The sequence below is a fragment of the Grammomys surdaster genome, unplaced genomic scaffold, assembly GCF_004785775.1.
Source record: "Grammomys surdaster isolate TR1022 unplaced genomic scaffold, NIH_TR_1.0 97, whole genome shotgun sequence".
Taxonomy (NCBI): Eukaryota; Metazoa; Chordata; class Mammalia; order Rodentia; family Muridae; genus Grammomys; species Grammomys surdaster.
The window spans coordinates 11,593,152-11,617,175 of NW_021604576.1; the positions used below are offsets into that span (position 1 = coordinate 11,593,152).

Below are 24,024 nucleotides of genomic sequence, written 5' to 3' on the forward strand. Positions count from 1 at the left end.
CAGCCAGAATAGCCAACATCAATACAAGTGACAGATCACACAGGCTAGAATGTGGAGTAAAGGTATACTCATCAATTACTGGTGGGAGTGGAAACTTCTATAGCCATTTTGGAAACCAGTGTGGAAGTTCCTTATGAAGCTGGAGATAGATCTACCTCAAGATACAGCTTTACCACTCTTGGACCCAAAGGATGTTTCATTCTACCACAAAGATATTTGCTAAGCCATCTTCATTGCTGCTGTTTTCACAGTAGTGAGAAATTTAAAGCATCCTGATGTCTATCAACAAATCAATGAATAAAGAAATGTATGGAACATATTACTAAGCTTAAAAAGTTTAAAAAATGGAAATTACAAAATTTATAGATTAATCGATGGAGCTAGAAAAATCTTCCTGAGTGAGGTAACACAGACTCTAAAAGACAAATAATGCAATGTATTAGTTTATATGTTGAGGGTTCTTAAGTCTTTGGTAACTAAGCTACAATTCTTATAATAATTTTTAGGTATAGTGTAAGGAACTAAAGAACAGGGAAAGCTCTCTCTAGAGAGGGAAAATAGAATAGGTAGTTATCGATGGACAGAGATTAGTGAACTAGAATGGAAGAATCAAACTGGGAAAAGGAAGGAAGATGTGGTAAGGAAGGAAATATGGAGGCACTCCTAAAACTAAAGGAGGACTCAACTGAGAAAATATCTCAGTAAGATCAAGCTATAAGAAACCTATAGGATATGTTTTAATTTAGTGATTGATATGGGAGGGCCTAGCCCAATGTGGGTGGGGCCGCTCTTGGGCAAGGGTCCTGGGTTCCATAAGTTGAGTAAGTTATGGAAGCAACCCCCCTGTATGGCCTATACATTAGCTCCTGCCTGCAGGTTCCTTCTATGCTTAAGATTTTGTCCTGAAAAAATATCTCTGCAATAATATTTTCAATTTTAAAATAAATTGAAAAAGGCATTAGAAGGTAGAAAGACTCCCCATGATTACAGATTGGGAAGATTAATATAGCAAAAAATGGGAATTTTACAAAAAGCAATATACCAATATAATGAAATCCCAATAAAAATTTCTACAGATATATACAGGAAGAATTATGTAGAAGTACCAAAGATCATGGATAACCAAAGAAGTTTTAAGGAAAGAGAATATTGCTGGGCGCATTGTATGCTTGATTTTGAGCACTCCAGAGACAATAATGTAAACAGCATGATGCTCACAGAAAACAGGCACATGAACAAATGGAATAAAGGACCCGAAACGATCTGCCACCAATGAGACTACAGTCACTTGATTTTTGACAAGCTAAAAATACACATAGAGAAAAAAATAGCAGTTAAAAAAAAATAGTGCTGGGAAATTTGAATATCTGCACATATAAGAATAAAATTTAATTCTTATCTCTTAATCAAATACTTATCTCAAATATTCCAATATTAAGCACAAAACTTTGAAGCTTCTATAGGATAAAGAGAGTACAAAATATAGGCATATGTAAGGACTTTCTGAATAGAACTCTAGTCATTCATAAAACAAGGCTAACAGTAAACAAATGGAACCTTACAAAATTAAAAAGAAAAACAGGATACTGTTAATAAAGTAAATACACAGCTTATAGAATGAGATAAATATTACTGCCAACTATACATCTGACAAATTATTAGTATTTAGTATACAGTTTTCAAGGAGCTAATTAAGAGCACAAACAATCTAATTTAAAAATGCTCTAGAGAACAAAATGGATAGTTTTCAACAGGAGAAACACAAGATGCTTCCCTAGCCCTCTTCCCCCACCCCTGAGATGATTCTTATGGGTAAGGGGTAAGGCAGAGGAATCAACAACACAGATTCCAAGAGCCAGATGAGAAGCAGAAGAAGACTTGTTAAATGAAATAATGATGGGTACCTATATACCTACCCTCTGCCCTCTTGGTCCACAACTTTTTGTCCTACACCACTGGTACCAGTGGATTGACTGCCCTGGTCATAATTTGCCTCTGGGTGTCAGACAGATTCCTAGGTTGGTGAATGCAGAAGCACTTGCTGTACATGCCAGGGCCATTACAGGCTGATAATCAGAACATATTGACTCACCCCTATAACAAATGACCAATTATACTTCAAAAATATTCACTATCTTAAAAATAACAACAAAGAGGTATTCTTAGCCACAAGGGAAATGCAGATTGCAAGTACTTGGATATTTCATTTTATCCCATCAGAATAACCAGTATAGAGAAGACTGGGCTGACTCCATGACAGGCTTCAAATTGGCAGTTCAGGAGACTAGACCTAAATCTGTTTCCAAGAGCTGGCCAAGTTCAGGCAAGTCAAGGCCTCAGAAGCTATCCCATCACCTGGCCTGAGGCAAGGACAATGGGTCAGCAGCAGTTTTCAGACTTCTTCAGCATCAGTCTCCAGATCTCTATACCCCAGCAATGGTTCTGGAATGTTCCTAGAGATAGAGCCAAGATTAACATAGAGATTACCTACCAGGATTCCCCTAATGTGTTTTAAGTGGGTTAAGCAAGCTCACTTCAAGGTCTATCTTTGTAGATGGTAGACCTAGCATGCTGGACTTCTACAGAATGAAACAGTATTTGGGTTTACATACTATTAGGTATGTAAATACCAAATACCAGGGTATCATTTTTCAGCAAATCATAGACCCTTAGAGTAAAAAGCCACAAACAACCAGACAAACAAAATTAAAATCAACAAATGCTGGCAAGGATATAAGGAAAGATGAACCCCTATTAATCATTAGTAGAAATGTAAACTTACAGCTACTGTGGAAATTAGTGTGGACATTACTTTAAAACCTATAAATAGAACTTCTGTATGGCACAGCTATACCATGTCTACATATTAGTCAACGATTCTATACCCTATTTGGAGACACTTCTATATCCTTGATTTTGCAGCAGTAGTCACTATGTGAGGAAATAGAACAAGATGTCTATCAGAAGATGAATAGACAATGAAAATATGCATATATTTACTATAAAGATGCACATATTCAACTATAAAAAAATGAAATTTCTTAAAGTTACATGCAACTGGAAAATAAACTGAATATGTAACTCTGGTCCTGAAATACAGATGCTGTATGTTTTTCATATCCAGGTGTTGTTACGAACACTTGGAATAGTGTGTGTCGTTTTGAGTGCCAGTAAAGGCCAGAAATTGAAATGGATCATTGAGTTAAGAGAAGTAGATGTCTTAATCGAAAAGGTATAGTAGAATATACCAAACATGACCATGAAATATGGAATAGTAAGGACAGACAATTCTATGCAAGGAAGAAGGAGGAAGAGGGCAGGGAGAGGATGGGAGAAGAGGTAGAGGTAATCCAGATAATGAAATATGAAAATTTATCATTTTATAAACATACAAAACATATCTAAAAGGAAAAGAAAGAGTTTGAATGTAGTTCTCTCTCTGTGTGGACAATGTTCCTCCCAGAAAGCCATGGACCGTTAAATGAAAATCTCAGTGTTAGATGTTGGTGCCTCCCTGTGATTTCTTGTCCCAAAGTCTTCCAAGATAACATATTTTTGCCATTGGTTGTTGACCACAATTTGATGGTTAGCTGCTATAGCTGAAGATGCTACATATTTTGGGCAAAGGACAGAGAAACCAACTGGTCCTGAGAATCTAGTAAAAGTAATGACTTTTGGAGCAAGAAGTGTCAAATTTGTTCACTGCTGTAGCCACCAATCAGTCACCCAGGCTACAGTAAATTATCTTTCACCCATATAAGCTCAGTGGGCCATACACCAATGATGACATGAAAATAGGACAAGATTAGTTTGGAATAAGAGGAACTTTATCACAAATAAGGGACTTGAGAGAGAACAGAAATTCTCACTAGAAAGCAGAGTGCCAATTTAAGGGGTTTACTGACCTCAGGCTAGAAAGAGATAAAGTTTGGAGACTGAAAACCCTGGCACGGAATGTTAACCAAGGGGTAACTGCAGGGTGTGGTTATGGGAACCTGTAATGTAATCACTTGTTCCATCTTCAGAAGAGATTATGTTTCTCCATGTTACCAGGAAGTTTGGGGAGCTTCATGTCCATAAATTAGTGAGAGAAAAATTTGGAGGTGAAACCTGGGGTACTATGTACTATCAGGAAATCAGTGTTTCCTTTTTGTTGTTGTTTTGTTAATTTAAAAAAAATGGACTAGGAAGGAAGCCTGAAGACAATTTTATTAGAATTTAAGAGAAAAACAACAGGACAGGCAAGCTGTGAATTTTAGCATCGGCTCAGAGGAGGAACTAGAGTGAAGATTATGCTATTTGTTAAGTAGTCACATGGGTGAAGCAGGAGCCATGGAAATTACTCCAGAGAAAAAGTCTGAGAAAACCCTAGAAGAAAATGAGAAATTTCTGCTTTTTTGAGTAGTTCAGGAAAGTGGGCAAGCTTACCAGACCTACCTTATGTCATCTCCATAAGCAGCTGCCTCAAGGAACTGGCTTTTGAAAAGACAAATGCTATATCTCATTAGAGGATTATTACTTCCATCTCCTTAGCATGACAATAAGAGTATGAGACTTCACAAAGCCTAGTTGAATGATTTGCAGGCTCCCTAAACGACCTCTTAAGTGCTGAGTATGTAATATCCAATCTTTGGAGAAGATCAGCATGCCATGTTGATACCAATGGTCAGAACTGGTTCTGTCAGGAGAGGGTTGAACCTCAATGCCATGCAATGTTACCAATCCCTATCTAGCTATCTATCAGCAATCTAGGGAAGGTATATAAAGAATTGGAATAAACTTTGATAGAGAAAAGTAATGGTGCATGTCCGAAAAGATCAGCTATATACATTGTTGTACAGGAGGTTTCATTTTCTTTATTCTTTTCCCTTTAGGCATAGCACGATGCCATCTTGGACTTGGCCCCTGGTAGCCATGGCAATCAGAGCTAAATAATACACTGGTAGCTATGCCTGTGGTAGCTTTAATAAGTGTAGTGACATTTCTTAGTGGCCAGTGGAAGGGTGGGTCAGGAGCTCCTCATCTGAGATCCTGCTTGTGTACTTCTCTGTCTCCTGCTGCAAGTGATCCTGGAATATACTAAGCATGAAAGAAGTGAAAAGTGGAACTCTTCAATGCAGCTCCCATGAGGTCATCATACAGGATGTGGTAGGCGCAGGTGCTTAGAAGATCAGTCATTCTTTAGCAGGTAACTACCCCTCATCTATGTACTATGAATAATATTGAATAAATACTGAAAATTATGTGGAAAAAAATCATGAAATAATAGTGTTCAGAAATCTCTTGGTTGTCCTGAGTTAAACTTTGGTGAAATTATATTTTGGTTCACTTTTAGTAACTATCTGGAGTTATTACCCATTTCCCCCCCACATCTCCCCAGAAAAAGTTAATGCAACATCTATGCATAAACCAATTCATGGGATTTACTTAGAATAAAGAAAAGTGTAATACTGAGGCTTTTAGGAAAGATTGGGGCTGATATATTAAGAGAAAAAACATGCTGGCTGAGTATATAGTTGAATACCTGTAATGCATTCCTCTTGTTGATAGTGCTATTTTTTTGTTATGGCTTCATTCTAGTACCATACACAGAATGACATAAACAGGAATTTTCATGTAACATCAGCCATTATGGCAATAAGGATAAAAAAAATCGAAAATATTCATCAACTGATCCACAGAGAAGAAAGTTGGAAGTCATGGATATAGAAGGGTTGATAGAGAATGTAGAAAAGAATAAAATTCAAATATATGTTCACTTTTTCCACATAGGAGCCAATCCATCATAATATTAAGTGATTATGTGTGAAGTTTCTGAGAAGAATGTTCTACACTTTCTAGAACTGAAAAGCTTTAGTTATCTGTGGTTCATTTTAGGAAAATTCCAAGAGTGCCATTGCTGCCAATTCTCATTTTTCATTTGTTTCAGGACATTGATGTGTTGCCATTTGTTCAGTATAGGAGTTTTCTTGTTTAGAAGTATAATGCCCATAGGCTGCAGAAATGGTTCAACCATTAAAGGCTAGGCACACAGCCAAAAAAGTATAAGAACTATAATGCCCCCTAACTTTGGTGAAGCTAGTCTGCCTTGCTGTCAGCAAGACAGACAGCTTGGTCCACCTAGCAACATAAGCAGTTCTTAGAGGTAACATTTGAACATAAGCAGCATATTGCAAACCACTGAGCAAGGTCAAACATTTATGTGAATTTTGTATGTCTTAAAACACATGCACAAAATTGCATAATTCTTATTTTGAATATATTTAAGAATATGCATGTGATGATCACTGGCTACTTTTAGATTGGGTTTGCTTAACTTTTCTGGACACTGAAATCAGAAAAGAAAATGTAAGCATATTTAGCTAATCAGAACTCAAATGAATGATTTGCTGCTTTTTCTCTCAATGAAATGAAGAACCACCAGATGTAGCACGGGTGATGTCTGGTACAAGGCTGTCCTTGCATGCCCTGCCTGTCTTTCTTCAATAGATAATGTGGAAATAATGGCTACCACTCCCTGTCAGCACCTTCACTATCTTCTCTGCACTGAACAATGGAGAATGATGCTCTATTTTAGAGCTGGAACCACTTTTATGGAAGAATTATTGCTTCTCAGGGGTTTCTGAAAAGAACTGTAGGCATTAATATTTCCTTTTCATACAGTTGTGATAATTTGAGGCTAGAAAAATCACTCAAATATTTATGAACTACCTGCCCATACTAGAGCCTAGACTCTCATCAGACTTATAGTAAAGCACAGATCTTGTCATCAAAGACTGGTATGCTCAAAGGAAGAAGCAACATATAGTTTCATACATCTTTAATTGTAAAAACAAACCTTCACATTTCTGCTAAAGGTGTTGCTGTCGATGACACAGTAAAGTGTTTTCTATTCAAAGAAATAAAGACTGTTGGAATGTGTGTTGTTATTTTGTTCTTTGTGAGGTTTTTTTTTCCACTTCAGGAAAAACAAGCTTGACTAAGTTTTGAGTGTGACAGTTCTCACTAGTAAGCAGGTACAAGGGCTGGTCAGATCCACTGGTGTCTGATTTATGCTGACTTTAGTAACTACGTTCCACCATAGTCATTCTCCTTTCTCAACAAACACACTGCAGCTCCAGCAATTACATGCTGACATGTGCTCATCAACCTACTAGAGCAAAACAAAACAATAACAACAGACAGCTCCACTTTTGCTACTTGACAATATGAGCTGTGCTATACTGTGTTATGTCTGTTGTCTTTAGCTTTACTTTAGTGTGATTAAGAGTTTTTGGTTTTATAGCCAAAACTTTCATGTTCTGAAGAAACTTGTAATGGACTATTTCAGCCGAAGTAATCTGATTTTACCTTTTCTCTATAACTTTTAATCACTCAAACCATTTCTGCCTTTGAGCTTCATTAGCAGGTCTGTTTCAAATGGGATTCAACATATTTCCACATTATTAGATTATTTTAATTTGGGCATTAAAACTATGCTTTGAATCAGAGTTGTACTAGAACATAGATGCACCAATAATTCTTTCATTCTTGCTTGACTTTTTCATGTTAGTTGTTAAGTAAAGCAGTAACTATGTAGAATATTTGATAGTGATGTGATACCATATTGCCTGTAACCAAACACATCTGAATATGCTAGATACATTCAATGGACATTAGTACTTAGATTTTCATAAATATCAGTACTTAGATTGGTTAATTCTGATTCTAACTGTATGTACCCATAGCTTGTTCCCAGATACTTTTCAGATAATTTTAACCAATAACAGGTGGGTACAGCAAAACTGCCAGTAAATGTGATTATTAATTCTGAGGCTTGCCAAATTCATACACTTATAACAGTAAAATTATTTCCTCTGTAATCTTCATATTCTTAGTTTTCTGTTTCAGACTTTATCCATATCTTGATCACATGTCTGTAAAGCTATTCAACCTTTTAGAAGTTGATTTTGAGAAGCAGAAAATTAATTAACATATGAATCTGATTATTGTCATCTTATTTTTTTAAAAAATGTGTTTTGCACGGTTATTTGATAAATATGTATAGTACAAAATAATGTGATTAAGCTAATGGGATATGGACTTGTCAGAGCACTACCTTTAGTTCATATGTCCAATGACTTATTGCAATTTTTTACATCTGTTGCATGCTGTGTGACGTTTCTATCTTACATATCCCTTATTGTTCTCCTAGACAGGGTGCAACAGCTTTTTTTTCATCCGTAATAATGACATAAATGTATATTTGCAAACTGTGATTATAACTCAGAAGTAGATCACTTGTGTTCCACACCCAAGATCCCAATTCCAGTGTTCTAATTTTACAGTAAGTTTGAGTGAATTTAGAACTCAGTACAAGGATTTTTTTCATTTTTATTGATTATTTGTGAATTTCACATCATTCATCCAATTTCATTCCTCTTCACTTTCCCCCACACCCAACCTCCACCCTTACAACCTCTCCCACAACAGAAAAAAAAACTTGTTGTGGTAGCTGTAGTGTGTGTCTCACGGTATACCCTTTGTTCACACTTTTGCTTGCAAATGTTCATTACAATGACTTGTTGGCCTGGTACAAGGCCTCTGGCTTCTGTTACTCTATCAATACTGGAACACTCCAGGACTCTACTCAGTTCATCAGTGGGATAGATGTTGAGATGGGCAAATTCAAAGCCCTTGGTCTAGGCCTAAGAGGTTTCTAACCTGGTTAGCACAATGGGGTTTCTGCTGTCATGCCCTCAGGGCTGGCTTACCAGCAACCTCCATAACCAGGGCCAGCTACTGCCTAGGTGAGATGCACAGAAAGCTGTCATGAGTGTGAGTGGTGCAGCTGGTGAGTGACAAGGCCAGTTCTCCCACTCTCAGATCCCAGGGCCAGCTCTCCTGTCTGCCACAGAGAGTGAGGTATATAAAGGAGGAGATGGGGTTTTCTCTGTCATCTATGCCACTGTCCATCAGAAAAGAGAAAGGCCTGGCCTTCCCGGGTTCATGCCCTTGGTGTTAGCTAACTTGCAATCCACAACCAGGGCCTGTGTGTGCTGCCCAGGTAAAGTTCAGAGCATGCTCTCTTGAGTGCTGCAGAGGGGAGGGGCAGGGACAGTTCTCCCACTCTAGTAACCTTGCGGCCAGCTCTTCTGCTTGCCATAGATGGAAAGCAGTGAGAGGAGCATCTCTCTCACCTCTTTCAACACAGGCTGGTGCCAGCTCTCTCTTGCTCACTCCCTTAGGGCCAGCTTACCTGCAACCCCTACCGCCGGGGTCAACTGTACTGTGCTGCCCAGGCAAGGTACAGGGCCTGGTCTCCAAAGTGGGGCAGCTGGTGAGAGATGGAGACAGTTCTCTTATCATAATCAACTTTCTTACTTTCATGCTTTCAGGGTCGTCTTTCCTATGATGCTGAGGTGAAGAGTGGGGCCAGTTCTGTAGAGCCCTCAGACATTAATATGTCCCCAGGCGGCAACCCAGACCAAGGATGTCTGGCTGGCCTTTGGTGGTAACATACTCCTGCTACAACAGGGCCATGGGACCCAGATGTGTCCCCTAGTGGCAGCATAGGCCAGAACTCCACCATGGTCCCAGGTGGCACCAACAGGTACTCATATCAGGCTGTTGCTCACTATCCTGGAATCTCCAGATCTGCCTGTCTTCGTTGCTTCCACATCCTTCTGTTTCTCTTTCTCTTCCATTATTCCACCACTTACTTGCTTCTTTTAGTGGCACTCAGGGCTCTGACTGTCTGCGATCATCTCAAGAGTGGTGTCAGGAGTGCTATGCGTACGTAGACTATGGTCCTGGGCAAGTCTGCCCCACCCTCAATCCCTATACTTGTGGAGCGCCTGACTGGTGGTCATCTCAGGCTTGCTCCCTGTCTAGGACCCATGGCGTTGGTCTGGTGGTCTTCTGGGGCTCACCCCTCACCAGAGTAGCCCCTTGCCTGCCATGGGCTCACTCCTGTTCAGGGCCCTCTCTACCAGGAGGGGTTCTTCTAGTTTCCAGTTCTCTTCTAAACCTGGGAGCCCTTTAGGGCCTGCCTAGCACCAGAATGGTTTTTGTCTCAGGCTACTCCTCTGTCCAAGTCTCCTGGTGCAAGACTGGTTGGTAATTTCACGTTTGGCTTTTTCAGGGAGTGTTAGGCTACTAATTGTTCAGATGTTCATAGGTCAGAACACTGAACACAGACATAATCTGTCTCCTCTCTGCCACCTGCCAATGTACATGTGACACAGCAGTCATACCTGCAACACCTCTAGGGGTAACAGTCCAAGGATTCTTTTGTTTGATTGTTTGGTAGGTTGGTTGGTTTATTTTTTTGTTTTGTTTTGTTTAATTTTTAAAACTTTATTTATTTACGTTATGTCCCAATATCAACACCACCCCTATCTTCTCAGTATACCCTCATGCAGATCTTCCCCTATTTCTTCCTCCACTTCTCCTTTGAGAAGGGGAAGACCCCTCTGGGTATCCTGTTCCCCCTCCCTCCAGACATAGCTGCATTCTCTGCCACTGAGGCAGCCCAGTAAGGAGAATGGGATCCATAGGAATGGAACAGATTCAAAGACAGGTCTCACTCCAGCTGTGGGGGATGTGCATGAAGACCAAGCTGCGAATCTTGTACTTAAACGTGCGGCGTCCTAGGCCTAGTCTTTGCTCGCTCCTTGGTTGATGGTTCACTCTCTGGTTGGTTCTGTCTTCTTCAGGTCCCTCAGTCTTTCTTCCATCTCTTCCACAAGACTCCCTGAGCCCCATCCAGTGTTTAGCTGTGGGTCTCTGCACCTGTTTCCATTGGCTGCTTGGTGGAGCCTTTCAGAAGATAGCTCTGCTAGCCTCCTGTCTGCAAGCATATCATTAGTAGTGTCAGGGATTGGTTCTTGTCCATAGGATGGATCTCAATTTGGGCCAGTTATTGGTTGCAAGCCATTCCCTCTGTCTCTGCTCTATCTTTGTTCCTGCACATCTTATAGGTAGGATACATTTTGGGTCGAAGGTTATGTGATTGGTGTCCATAACTGAGAGTGCGACCTGGCTCAAGGAAGTGGCCACTTGACGATCTATTACCCACACTGTTAGGGGTCTCAGGTAGAGTCTACCTCATAGACACCCTGGGGCCTTCCCCCATCCCATGTCTCTGTTACATCCTATAGATTGCCACCCCCACTTCCATTCTTTCCCCCCTGCCCCCGACAACTCATTCCCCTTGCCTCATTTCTTGCCTGATCCCCTTATCCCACCCAGTTGCCTCCCTCCATCTACCTCTGATATGTATTTTATTTCTTTCTGAGAAAGATTCAGCCTCCCTTCCTTGGGCCCTCCTTGCTATTTGGCTTCTTTGGGTCTGTGAATTATAGCATCGTTATTCTATACTTTATGACAAATACCCAGTTATAAGTGAATACATACCATGCATGCCCTTTAGGATCGTCTTTAACACTATAATCATGAATGGATTTTTTTTTATCTTAGAATTTCTAATGTGACTTTGGGTATGTCCAGTCATAAAATAGGTATATACATGAAATTTTAATGATAGAAAATCACAAATAAATGTGTTTTAAAATAATGATTTGTTATGTTTTCACTATTTATTAATGATGAAAGATAACACTAACAAGATGCATAGATTGTATTTTTATGCAAAAACATAAATCTAGGCTGAATATTTGATACTGCAGGGCAGAGAATATTTTTAACATGCTTAATTTCTTGATATTGATAACTGATTCTATCATTACCCATACTAGAATGCTAGTTTGATAGATAGGTAGTAAAAAATTGAATTATGTCTAGGATTATTTCACAATTTGTGGGAAATTTAGACTTAAATCAAAAATTGTAATAACTTTTTATAAAACACAAGTAAATAGTTTCAAAGGCAGTTTTAAAAGTCAAATATGTTAACACAGTATGACCAAAATATACACTAATTTGACACTCACTTGATGAAAAATGATGATGAAAAAATGCTAAAAACCTTTGTTTTTGCTAATTTAATCCACTATGTTTTTACAAGAACAGAAAACATTGCGGGTAGAATAAAAGCAATATTCAATAATCTTGAAGCAGAGACAAAGTGCATAGGTAGCATTTGTTGGCCTTGCATGGGATAAGAGCATGCTTAATACATACTGACAGGGTTGAGAATTCACAACCAAAGCTGCAGTGAATTCACTTGCTGCAACACTGGTGAGTGCTGTTCCACATGTCTCAGATCTATTGTGAGTTCCGTTTTTAATTAATTTTTTCCAAACATGTTAACATGTTCAAGAACTAAACCCTTTGATTATTGTAGTCTGATTTCATATTTCCAACATGTCTCAGATCTATTGTGAGTTCCGTTTTTAATTAATTTTTTCCAAACATGTTAACATGTTCAAGAACTAAACCCTTTGATTATTGTAGTCAGATTTCATATTTCCAACATGTCTCAGTCTATACACATACTATATACTCTTATTTTTCTGTGAATTAATTATTTAACTCAGTTGCAACATTCATTGTTTCCTCTCATGAGTTCAATGTTATGTTAAACAAGTGAGAAAGACATTTCGTATTATAGAGGTGCTGGCATGCCAGTGAGAGGCCAAGAGAAAATATGTCAACCTCTGAGAAATTGTCGCACAGAACATAAGGGATTGTCACTAGGAGAGAGGAGACAGAGTGTCCACATGGTGCAGCAGTAAAAAGCACCTGGCGTGATTTCGCAATCAAAACAAATTGTTCTCATGCTTCACGTCCAATTTGGAATAGATTGTGATACCAGCAGGACTGCCTCCTATGGACTTTCATGAGAAGGGGAGAAAAAGAAAATATATACACCTTAGTCTGACTAATTCCTGATACATGATATATAGCTAGCCTAGGCTGTTAATTTTATGATTATTATCATTGCCCACCCAACTGTAGCAGAGAAGACTGTACTTGAGACAACTGCAGATTGCTTTTGGGAATAAAACTTTGATCTTAGAAATTTGGTTTGGCTTCAGGATCTGCTATTTGAAAATGATATTGCCTTCACATCTTGAAACTCAATTATTTAATGTAATATGAATGGGTTTTAATAACCTTTCCTGTTTATGCTTGAGTTTAGACTTTATGTGGATCCTTAAATACATCTTCTTAAAGATAGCAGAACTGTTTATTAAAATGCTAATTTTACTTAATGAAATGTGATTATAAAACTACGTAAAACAATAGGAATATTTATTAGATAAAACTAACCAAGTAAATACCTTCTGCTTTTCTTTAATTTGACTTCATTTTTTTTTAAATTTGTGTCTATAGACTACAAATAGAGCATGATATGGTTTTTACAGTCAAAAATTAGCTCTTCCTTTTTGACCCTTTGATGACACAGTGAGCACTGGGTTTTGTTCTTTTCAGTTATACTCAAGTATGGAATAATTCCATTTTTAGGTATGAGAAAGTTAAAATTAACTCTTAACTGAATCATGAATGGCAACAGACAAGCATGAAACCATGCACCACCACATAATGCACAGAGAATGTAGCACATCTTCTTCAATGTCCTATAGAGTAGAATTCTATTCTATAGAATAGATGAGATGTAATTTCAATAGATGAGATACAATTTTCAAATTACAAATTAAAAAGCTTTATTCCTAGTAGTTAGGAACTGGAAACAACTTAGATGTCTCTCAACCAAAGTATGAATAAAGAAAATGTGGTACTTTTACACAATGGAGTATTACATGGCAATTAAGAACAATGACATCATGAAATTTGCAGGCAAATGTATGGAACTAGAAAAAACTTCATCCTGAAGGAGGTAACTGATATTCAGAATGATAAGCATGGTATGTATTCATTCATAAGTGGATATTAGCTGCAAAGTAAAAGACAGTGATGCTGCAGTCCACAGACCCAGAGAAGCTAAGAAAGAAGAAGTAAGTAAGGGCTTAAGGGGGGGCATATGGATCTTCCAGGGAAGGTGAAATAGAACAGATTTCACGGGTGGACTAGGGGCAGCTGGGTTTGGGAACACGAAGAATCATTTGGCGGGAAGGAGGGAGAAAATACCGGGAGAGATGACTGGAATTGAGGATATTTCAGAGGTCAGGTAGGAAACCTAGCACCTGGACTTACTGTAGCTTTTTGCTTGCTGCTCTTGGTTGATTTCCCTGGCAGGCCTGCTCTTCTCTAAGGGGAGGAGATGGGGATGGATCTTAAGGAGAGATGAGGCACACATGGGGAGTGGGGGAGGCTCTGGGGTGGGGAGGGATTGAAATTGTGATTGGGATGTTATATATGAGAAAAGAATTTTTTTTTAAAAAAAAGATAGATCGAAGAATAGCAGAGATACACTAGACTAAGTACATTGTGTGTGACTAGATTGTATCTCCAGATATGACGCATACCACTGATGTAGCTAAAATGATTAAGTGAACTCTAAGGATGCCAGTAATGTATCAATATTACTGTTCCAGTTAGTTTTTGTCATCTAGATACACCTCAGAGTCATCTGGGAAGAAAGAAAGACAGTTGAGAACATGTTTCCATCAAATTGCCTGTAAGCAAGTTTGTGGGTTATTTTCTGGCTTACTGAGTGATGTGACAGAGTCTGTAATCTTAGTTTTTTAGACCTTTGCCAAAGTGCTCAGATACTTTCTCAGTAGAGTTCTCTGACAAAGGAATGCATACTCTAATTTCCAGACATAGGAATTTCTCCACTGGAATGGCTTAGTGGGTTTTCTTCATATCCTCTTAACCACATGAATATCTAAAATATCCATTGTTTTCTTGGAAAGTTCAACACCTCCACGCTACAACATTCTCAGTTTTAAATAAGTCATCTATTTTAGATATACATAAGTATTTTTATGTTGACATATTTAACTAAAATCATCTTATGCCACATAAATGTAGTACTCATGTTATACTGTTTCTTTTTATTAGTAATGTAATTCTCTCATTTCTTTCCTCAATTCAAGCTATTCGGCATCTTGATATTTGTTTTGAGTTACTAAAGTGACTTAGTTCTTTAATTAGGCTTGGAATTTTAATATTTATAAATCATGATTGTAAACACAGTTAAAGTGTAAGTCAGTGATTTCATAACACTGACAAATAGGTTACTCAGATGGCTAAGCATACCTTTGTGTTTTTAGGTTATCACTAAATTGAAAATCTGTAATATGATAAACTCTGGCTGAGAAACAAGACAAGGACAAAGTTGTTTGATGCTTTCTTTCTTTTCTTCTCTCTTTTTTTTTTATTTAGAATTTTTTCTTTTACTTATTTTTATTGGATTTTTTATTTACATTTCAAATGTTATCCCCTTTCCCTGTTTCCTCTCTGGAAACCCCTTATCCCATCTCCCTTCCCCCTGCTTCTATGAGGGTGTTCCCCTACCAACCCACCCACTCCCGCATCTCCGCCCTCACATTCCCCTACACTGGGACATCGAGCCTTCACAGGGCCAAGGGCCTCTTCTCCCATTTGTGCCCCACAAGGCCATCCTCTGCTACATATGCGGCTGGAGCCATGGGTCCCTCCATGTATACTTCTTAGTTTCTGGTTTAGTCCTTGGGAGGTCTGGGGGTTCTGATTGGTTGATAACCCCTTCAGCACCTTCAGTCCTTTCTCTAACTCCTCCACTGATAAATATACATTTCTATGATCCTAATAGCATGAAACGTTTCTTCATAATTAATCCTATATGTGGTTGAATATAATCTGGTATTTACAAAATCAAGTTGGTCTTTTAAAACACTTGACCTATTCCCTTTTTTCTTTTCTTTCTTTCTTTCTTTCTTTCTTTCTTTCTTTCTTTCTTTCTTTCTTTCTTTCTTTCTTTCTTTCTTTTTTGGTTACATTGTTCTAAGGCCCAATGTTTTAAAAAGTTCTTGAAATGTGTCCTCCACTGTTAATGTTTAGAATGTTACTAGGAGGTATCTTCCAACTCTCAAATTTGGAGACTCCATAGAAGGAAGGAAAAGAAAAAGAGGGTGTAAACTCATGGGTCTAGAAAGTTTCTTATTGAAAAAACTCTGCTTTCAAATGCTATGGCACAGAATGAGGTGTCTCACTAAGCACCACAAAGTCTGCTGAGGCCACACTTCCCTCTATCAAGTTCTTCAGATTCTCAGTGTGACAAATGTTGAAGTCTCACAGATACAAGATGGTTAGAAAAATGTTAAATAACTCTTAGCAAATTAGTCAGAATCAGAAGAAATTCCATGAGAACCGCAGGCTCACATATTTAGTAAGAGTATATACATAAGTATATACATGAGTAGCAAAGATAATATTGAGTGATCTCAACTCAAAGAATCTCAGCTTACTATGTTTTTTTTTCTAAAGTTCACATGGGCAAGTTTGTTGAATACACATATTTTTAAAACCTACTCAAAACAGTAGAAAATCATTGATTTTCTTACATCACCTTACTTGAGATTTCTGAGTTCAAAGTCCTGGCTTTGCTTTAAAGTCGCTTTCCATTTGTTTGTCATTTGCATTTTTGACTTGATGACATATAATTCATAAGCATGGTAGGCAGAATGCAGTAACAGTCTTTAGGGTATCAATGGAGAAAACCATTTTTTTCCTGACATATTGGTACCAAGATCTTGAAAATACTGTACTAATAACATCACGACCAAGAACACAGAAAAATGACTTCTAGCTTCTCCTGGAAATGTGGTAGCCAGTTTTATCTGAATGAAAAGTGTGGACATTACTTTTTAATGTTTTTTTGTTTTATTCCTACTTAAAATTAAATTGCACTTGTATGTTTAGTGAGGAAATGGTTTTAAAGAGACCTTATTGAGGTTAGCATTTATATATTTGACTCATATTTTTGCTAACATGACAATTAAGGGATGTTTAGCTCAATGTGGCAACAGAATGTTTATGTAATAATTAATACAGTACTCATCAGCATTCAAGATAATAGTCATACAAAATAATAATCACATTCAAAACATGAATCACAGTTGATTTAAAATTCACTTGGACCAATAATGGGGGAGTTTAAGGAGCTAAGTTATTCATTGAGTAAGGAAGGCATTGCAGTATGGCAAACTTTGGGCTGATTTGAGGTTGAGTATTTTATATATAAATTAATATTCATTATTATGTACATTTCCAAACATTATCTATGACTTATATTTATAGTATTATAACCACAAAAGAAAAGTATGCTGATTAACAGTTGTGGGAGTGATGTCAGTATGTTCAAGCTGGTAGCTAAAATAAAGGAAAACAACAGTTAGTGCGGGTCTCATTTTCTCTTGGTAATTGGTTTTCTCTCTTTATGCCTTTGGAATTGGAGACTTGACAGTGGAAGAAAATATGCACACAGAAATGAGTCCATGAGGGAGCCTCAGGATTAATGCTCTGCTCTTCCCAGATCTCTTCATGAGAGAGATGGTCACAATGCCCAGACTCTCTCTGGTAACCTACATCTTCTCTTCCTTTTGTTGGACCAGATCACGATCTGTCTTGTTTTGCTCTTTTGCATTTTCCTTCCCATGTTAGTGGGAAATGTTGGCGTTGGATTGCAAATGATGAAATAAACATTGTTAATGTAGATGCTGTCCTCTCATTAGATTAGCTTTTAAATGTGCTAAAACTTAAAACGAGGGTAGAATTGTGTTCTTAACATCATGCTTGGCGTGTTTTTCTCTTGTTTCCCTTCAGTCAAGAATATCTTGTCACAGGAGACATACTCCTTATAAGATCCTCAGTAAATGAATGCATTGAGCCGCAGATAGCACCTAATCCTACATATACTATATTGGCTCACATTTATACAACACACTTAAAATTTAACTTGTATATTATACACAGTAAAAGATTAAAAACAATAACATTATAAAAGCATTGTAATATAAATCATAATGAGGTTATGTGAATGTGGATTTGCTTTATTTAAAGAATTAGAAAACATTAACGTTTTCAGACGATGGTTACCTGGGTCACTAAAACCACAGAAAACTACAAATAAGGGAAGGTTGCTGTATTCTATAATAGAACCCAACAGACAAAACCCCTAAAGGAAAATATTAGGCCTCAAGCATGGGCGTGAGGAATGTGTGCCTCTCAAGTGTGGCAATTTTCAATTTAGTTTAAAGCTACCTTTTTCATTGTTCCTAGATAAGTGTCAGCCCATCACCCATTTATCCCACTAGAAATATGATAGTTTTTTAAGAAAATTGAGATTAACTGCATTTTATTTTAAAATTAAATATTTTGTTACTATACTGGATTATCAAAGTAAAATATTTTGGAGAAAATATGGTGTGTGTGTGTGTGTGTGTGTGTGTGTGAGAGAGAGAGAGAGAGAGAGAGAGAGAGAGAGAGAGAGAGAGAGAGAGAGAGATGAGATACCCAGACAGCAAGAAAACTCATCTGAAGAAGGAACAATATCCCTACTTATCTTATCTATCTATCTATCTATCTATCTATCTATCTATCTATCTATCTATCTATCTCTATCTACTATCTTTCCACTGTGGAGGTATATATATCCATTTCTATACTGACATGCACTTAGTATATAGATATTAGTTATTGTGAAATTGAAAAATATATTTTGTTTACAATATCACTGGGCAAGACAATTCATTGTGAAATTGCTTTTTAAACATGGCATATAATAGCTTCCATAATGTGCCTGATTAGTTTTCTATTCTTATATGTTTTATTTATTTTTTTTATTTCTTTTTTTTTTTGAACATGAAATGCTTTTTTATAGCATGTTTTACAAGGGGAGGGGTAAGAGGGGCCAGGTGGTGGAAAAGTACAAAATCTTCTTGGTCTGTGCCTTGAAACATGTCATGGTCTATACGGTACACTGCCTTGAATTATGATCTACCTGCTGTTCTTCAGAAGATATGGTACACTGCTTGAGTTATGGTCTCCCTGCTATTCTTAAGGAGATATGGTACTCTGCTTTGAGTCTATCTGCAGTTGCTAAGCAGGATCTTGCAGTTGCCAAGCTTCAGAGGACATTGTGCAGGTGGGGAAAGGTAGGGGGTGAGGGTAAGGGCGAGGGTCCTGGCTTCTGGCATCTCCCCCTTCTCTGTTTAGTTAGAGAAGGCGTCTTATGATCAATCCCAACTATGTGAATTTTGAATTTGGATGTCTAATTATGGGGGGTCTTAGACAAGTTCACAACCCCAAAACACTGATGTGAGACGAGTCACATCGATGGTCGAAGGCTTTAGGCTGTCGACGATGGGCAATGTCAAGGGACTCCGATGTGGGTGAAAGGAGGGTGAGAGCCCTGTCTTAGGCCATGTAGGCTGCACCCACTCCCAGCACCACGCACTCTATTATTTTTGTTATGAGTAACATTCCAGGGACTACTATAGTGCAATTTGTGGGTGTCACAAATTATTACCAGTTGAATTCTATAAATGTACTTTAAGTTAAGAGCATGCCCTTGTGTTTTTTCTCATGCTGCAAAATGGGTTAACAAAGATACAGCAAGCAACTTATCTTTCCTAATGAGCAGAAAATATTATTTCCCTAGTATCCTAGCCAATAGCTTCAGTGCAAAATATTGCTGGTGTTCACACTATGACTTTAAAAGTATTTTTTTTACCAATATAACAGATAAAAATTAATTGTAATTTTTATAATTTTAATATCATTGATAATAAGGCTAAATATATTCATATTTAATACATACATACATTTCATCTGTTAGATGTTTTTGGTACTATCTTTTTCTCTGTTGCCATATTTGTAAAAAATTTTTCATATATTCTTCATATTTATCTCATATTCATATATTAATTTTCATTTAATTTGCATATTGATTGCATAAGTGACATATTAAAGACAAATAATCATTTGTTATTGTTAAACTATCAGTATTTTTATTACTTATTTGTATATTTTACATCAAGGCTATACATATTCATGTTGGGAACTGAGAATAAACTAAGTTCTGATAATTTTTATCTAGTCAAGATAGCAACTTCTTCTGAAAGTATTAATCACTTGCATTTGTTGATTATGAAAATCTTCACATAATCTACCTTGTAATAAGTTTGTCAAAATACTCCAGTATTACTTTTAGGAACATAATTCACTAATTTTGAGTCAGTTTTTTTTTCATTTATATTGCAAAACATTAGTAATTTCTTAACAGATGGCCAATATTATCATTTCATTAAATTTCATTTGTTTTATTTTCTATTTGTACGTCGTAATTATATTGGCTTGTTAGCTTGCCAAATTATTTAAGCTTTTCCTTCCTTAATCCACATGATGGTCTTCAGTTCTTATGTTCTCTGGCTGGATGGCCATCTTGGATTATGGAGTTTCAGAGAAACAGGAGATGCTTTCTCTCATTCTTTATAATAGTTCTCATTTCAGCTTCAGTTCCTAGAACAAAACAGTTGATGCTTAAGAATGTTTATTGAATGAGTTATTGAATGACTTTACAAAATAGAAATAGAAGTCACAACTCAGCAAGGAGGGGAACAGTGCTGAATAATGTCACGAGAAAAGGATGGAGGAAAATAGTGGAGGGAAATGCAAGACTATCATACATAACCATGCATACTTCTCTACTGTGTATTATACCCTGCACATTGACCTTAGTAATTGTAGATTGTCTTTGTCTAAAGTCTAACCATGAAATGTAGGGTAGTGTTCTCGGCCTGTCTGTGAGGAGCAAGATCCCAGCTTCTGCTGACTCACCTCTCGAGAACCCAGGTTATAGTATTATCTTATGCTATGGAAGTCAGAAGATGTTTGAAATTGCTTTTCAATTTTCACATTTTGGGAGCTACAGAACCTCAGCGGATGGTTTCAGGAAGTTGAATACAATCAGCTTAGGGTAAGGAGGGATTGAACTTTTTAAATTGGGTTTTGTAGAAGGAAATTTATATGTAGGTTAAAGTCTTCTTTTTGTGTGTATTTGTCTCTGTCTCGGTCTCTCTGTCTCTGTCTCTCTGCCTCTCTGTCTCTCTCTGTTTCTCTGTCTCTGTCTCTCTTTCCATCTTTTCTTTCCTTCATTCCTTCTTTCCTTCCTTCCCTCTCTCTTTCCTTCCTTCCTTCCTTCCTTCCTTCCTTCCTTCCTTCCTTCCTTCCTTTCTTCCTTCCTTCTGTACTTTCTTCCTTCCTTCCTTCCTTCCTTCCTTCCTTCCTTCCTTCCTTCTGTCCTTCCTTCCTTCCTTCTTTTTGTTTGGTTTTGAGATGAGGTCTCTCTACATAACCAAGACTGTTCAAGAACTCACTATGTAAACCAAGTTGGCCTTGAAATCATCTAGGTCCACCTGCTTCTGCATGCCAAGTGCTGGTATTAACAGCCTATGTTACCATGCTTGTCACTTAAAGTATTTCTCATATGTTCTCAGAAGGGTAATTCTATTCTACTTTCTTCTTTGAGTCTTATCAAATACCTGTGGATTATAGTATTTATCAGAAGAAGAACTTGTGACCAGGATTTTGTTTTGTTTGTTTTCTCTTTGCTTAAGTTCTTTTCTTAAGCTGCTCACTTTATGTATTCAATCAGGGAGAGGATAGCAGAGCATCCAATTAATTTCTTACCCTGAAACATCCATCTGCATTGCCTTAAATCTGTTTCTACACTGGTGGTGACTTTTTCCGAAGGTAAACTGATTTCTGAGACTGTGTACACAGGGATCCTTGATTTCACGGTTGATTTACAAGATTACATTTTAAACAAGGGAATGATTTTGAAACATGAAAGAAATACTATGAAATAAGTTTTTGTTACAAACTCTCTTATGTCAATTTTTATTACAGTATTAAGGCCAACAACAGTTAAATTTACATGGTAGCAAAATATTTCCATTCTGGAAAAAGTTCGTGATTACTTTTCTTACATTGTGCTTTGCTTAATATAAATTCTAGTTCACACAGTGTGTGCCAGATGCTAACATTCCAAAATAAGATACATACACATTACATTAGAAGATACAACTTTGCATTGGGGAAGTTGACATTAAGTCGGTCTTTAAAATGAGGTCATTTTACACATGTGTATTTCAATTAATATAAAAATAATGACAAAGGGCTATGAAAAGTCAAAGGTAGAAAAAAAGCTTAATTTGCTTATTTAAGTCAACATAACCTCTTTCTTTTCTGTATTTGTTTATTTTACTTATTTTGAGTCAAGATCTCACTATGTGGCCCTGGCTGGCCTGGAACTTACTGAGAGCATTCTGGACTTGAACTCTGCATGGATCTGCTTCCTAGGTGCTGGGCTTAAAAAAGTATGCCATCATGCCCAGCCTTCAACCTCCATTATTTTAAATACAACTTTTCTGGCCCATTCGATGTTTGCATCCTTTAAAAGATTGTTGTCTCTTCAGTGTACCTGTTCAAGATACTGTCTGTTCAGAAAAATCCCCCAGAGTCGAAGAGTGTGCCTTCCTGCCTTGTTATCCTCTGGTCTGACAAGTGCTATTTCGTTTGTTTGTTTGCTTGCTTGCTTGTTTGCTTTAAGTCATCAGACATTAGTTAAACATAACAATGTATTTCATCATGGCATTTTTTCCCTGTGTGCAATGTATTATGATCATGTTCTCCTCATAGCCATCTCTTGTTTTCCTTTCCCACTGATTACCCTTAATGTACCATCTATTTCTTGTCTATTATCTTGGTGACCTAATGAGCTTCTTTAGGATTGCTTAAAGGAGTATAACTGAAGGATTATTTACAGAAGCATGAGCACCTTGTCAATGTCTATGCTATGGAAGAAAATGATTTTCTCTCCCCCAGCAATCATTTAATGCCTGTTGACCTCTTGGAGGAGTGGGCCTTGTGTGTTCCTCTCCCAAATCTACCATTACCAATCTGTAAATAATCAGGGGAATATGTGTACTTGTAAGTCTGTTCCCCTCTGCATGATGGATTGTTGGCAGGTCCAGTCTTAGGGAGTATCATGGCCACTGTAAATTCAAGAGTGTAGTGCCATTTTTGTTCTACAGCATTTTGCCCCATGCTGTGGCTCCTGTAGTCTTTCTATCCTCCATTCTGAGTTATGAGAAGATTTTGCATGTGTTCAACTTGTACATAAGCACTCAACTTTAGTTTACTCTCCTCACTTTGGAGAGTATGAATATTTATAAAGATCCTTGCTACAAAAAGAAACTTCCTGAAAACTTCTGATAGAGGCATATGTAATTATACTACCCTTGTAATTCTTCCTTTGTGCCTTCCTTGATTTCCTCTCAACTTCATGAACTTGTCTTTTTAACACACACACACACACACACACACACACACACACCAGTCTGAGTCCGTTTATTTTGCTCATATATTTTGGGATAAACACTTGGATCTGGACAACCTATCATGCACACATTCTTAGAGAAGAGAAGAAAGATTCTCTCTCTTTTCGAGGTAATTAATTACCTGTACCTCTCCATGTAAGAATGGACACTTATGAGGTTTTCTACATCAATGCTGGGTTGTCAAAAAGTGCTATTATACATGTGTTGTTTATGTATCATGTATCACATGTGTAATATCTTATAGTGGACAACCTGGTTCTTTGGCTCTTGCAATCTCCCTTTCTGTAATGTCCTCTGATCTTATCCTTAATTGATCCAATTATAATGTAACTTTTTTAAGACAATTTTGTAGGCACAATTATACATTTAGCAAACAATAGCTTCCATCTGTATTCCTATAATCTCTGCATTTACAAGTATTTGCATAGATTTACAATCCAGACCTGATTTCCCTCCTGTGAAGCAGGACTTGTTTCCAGTCAGAAAGTGGTTGGTTAACTCCATTACTGACTTGCCATCATTACACCAGTGGATACATCATGTCTTACTAGTTTGCAGTGTAGCACACAGTTCCTGATGACAATTCTCTTCCAGCAGCCTGCACACATCTTCCAGTGCTATGGAGGCTAACCAACAAGGAGAAAACTTTCATCTCAGTTCCAGTTTGATTTCTCTATATCCTGTTACCAGATCAATAGTCTTATCTTACAGTTCTGGTGGCAACCAAATATACTGGTAGTTGTTGATATTGTTTAGTGGGGGGCTTGTATGTAGGGAAATGGTCTACTTC

At 37.4% G+C, this 24,024-nt stretch overlaps 1 protein-coding gene and 1 non-coding gene across 2 annotated transcripts in view; one reads left to right on the plus strand and one right to left on the minus strand.

Annotated features, from left to right (window-relative positions):
* The first annotated feature begins 5,085 nt into the window (after positions 1-5,085).
* The window catches only part of LOC114631670 (protein mono-ADP-ribosyltransferase PARP11-like), a 66,902-nt gene continuing 47,963 nt past the window's right edge, over positions 5,086-24,024 (plus strand). The window contains exons 1-2 of the mRNA XM_028780037.1: positions 5,086-5,148; positions 9,378-9,493. Of these exons, the coding sequence (XP_028635870.1) occupies positions 5,086-5,148; positions 9,378-9,493 (179 nt within the window). The remainder of the gene's footprint in view (positions 5,149-9,377; positions 9,494-24,024) is intronic.
* On the minus strand, positions 10,126-10,257 carry LOC114632830. The gene has a single exon (XR_003713137.1). It is a non-coding gene; the product is annotated as a small nucleolar RNA SNORA17 (small nucleolar RNA).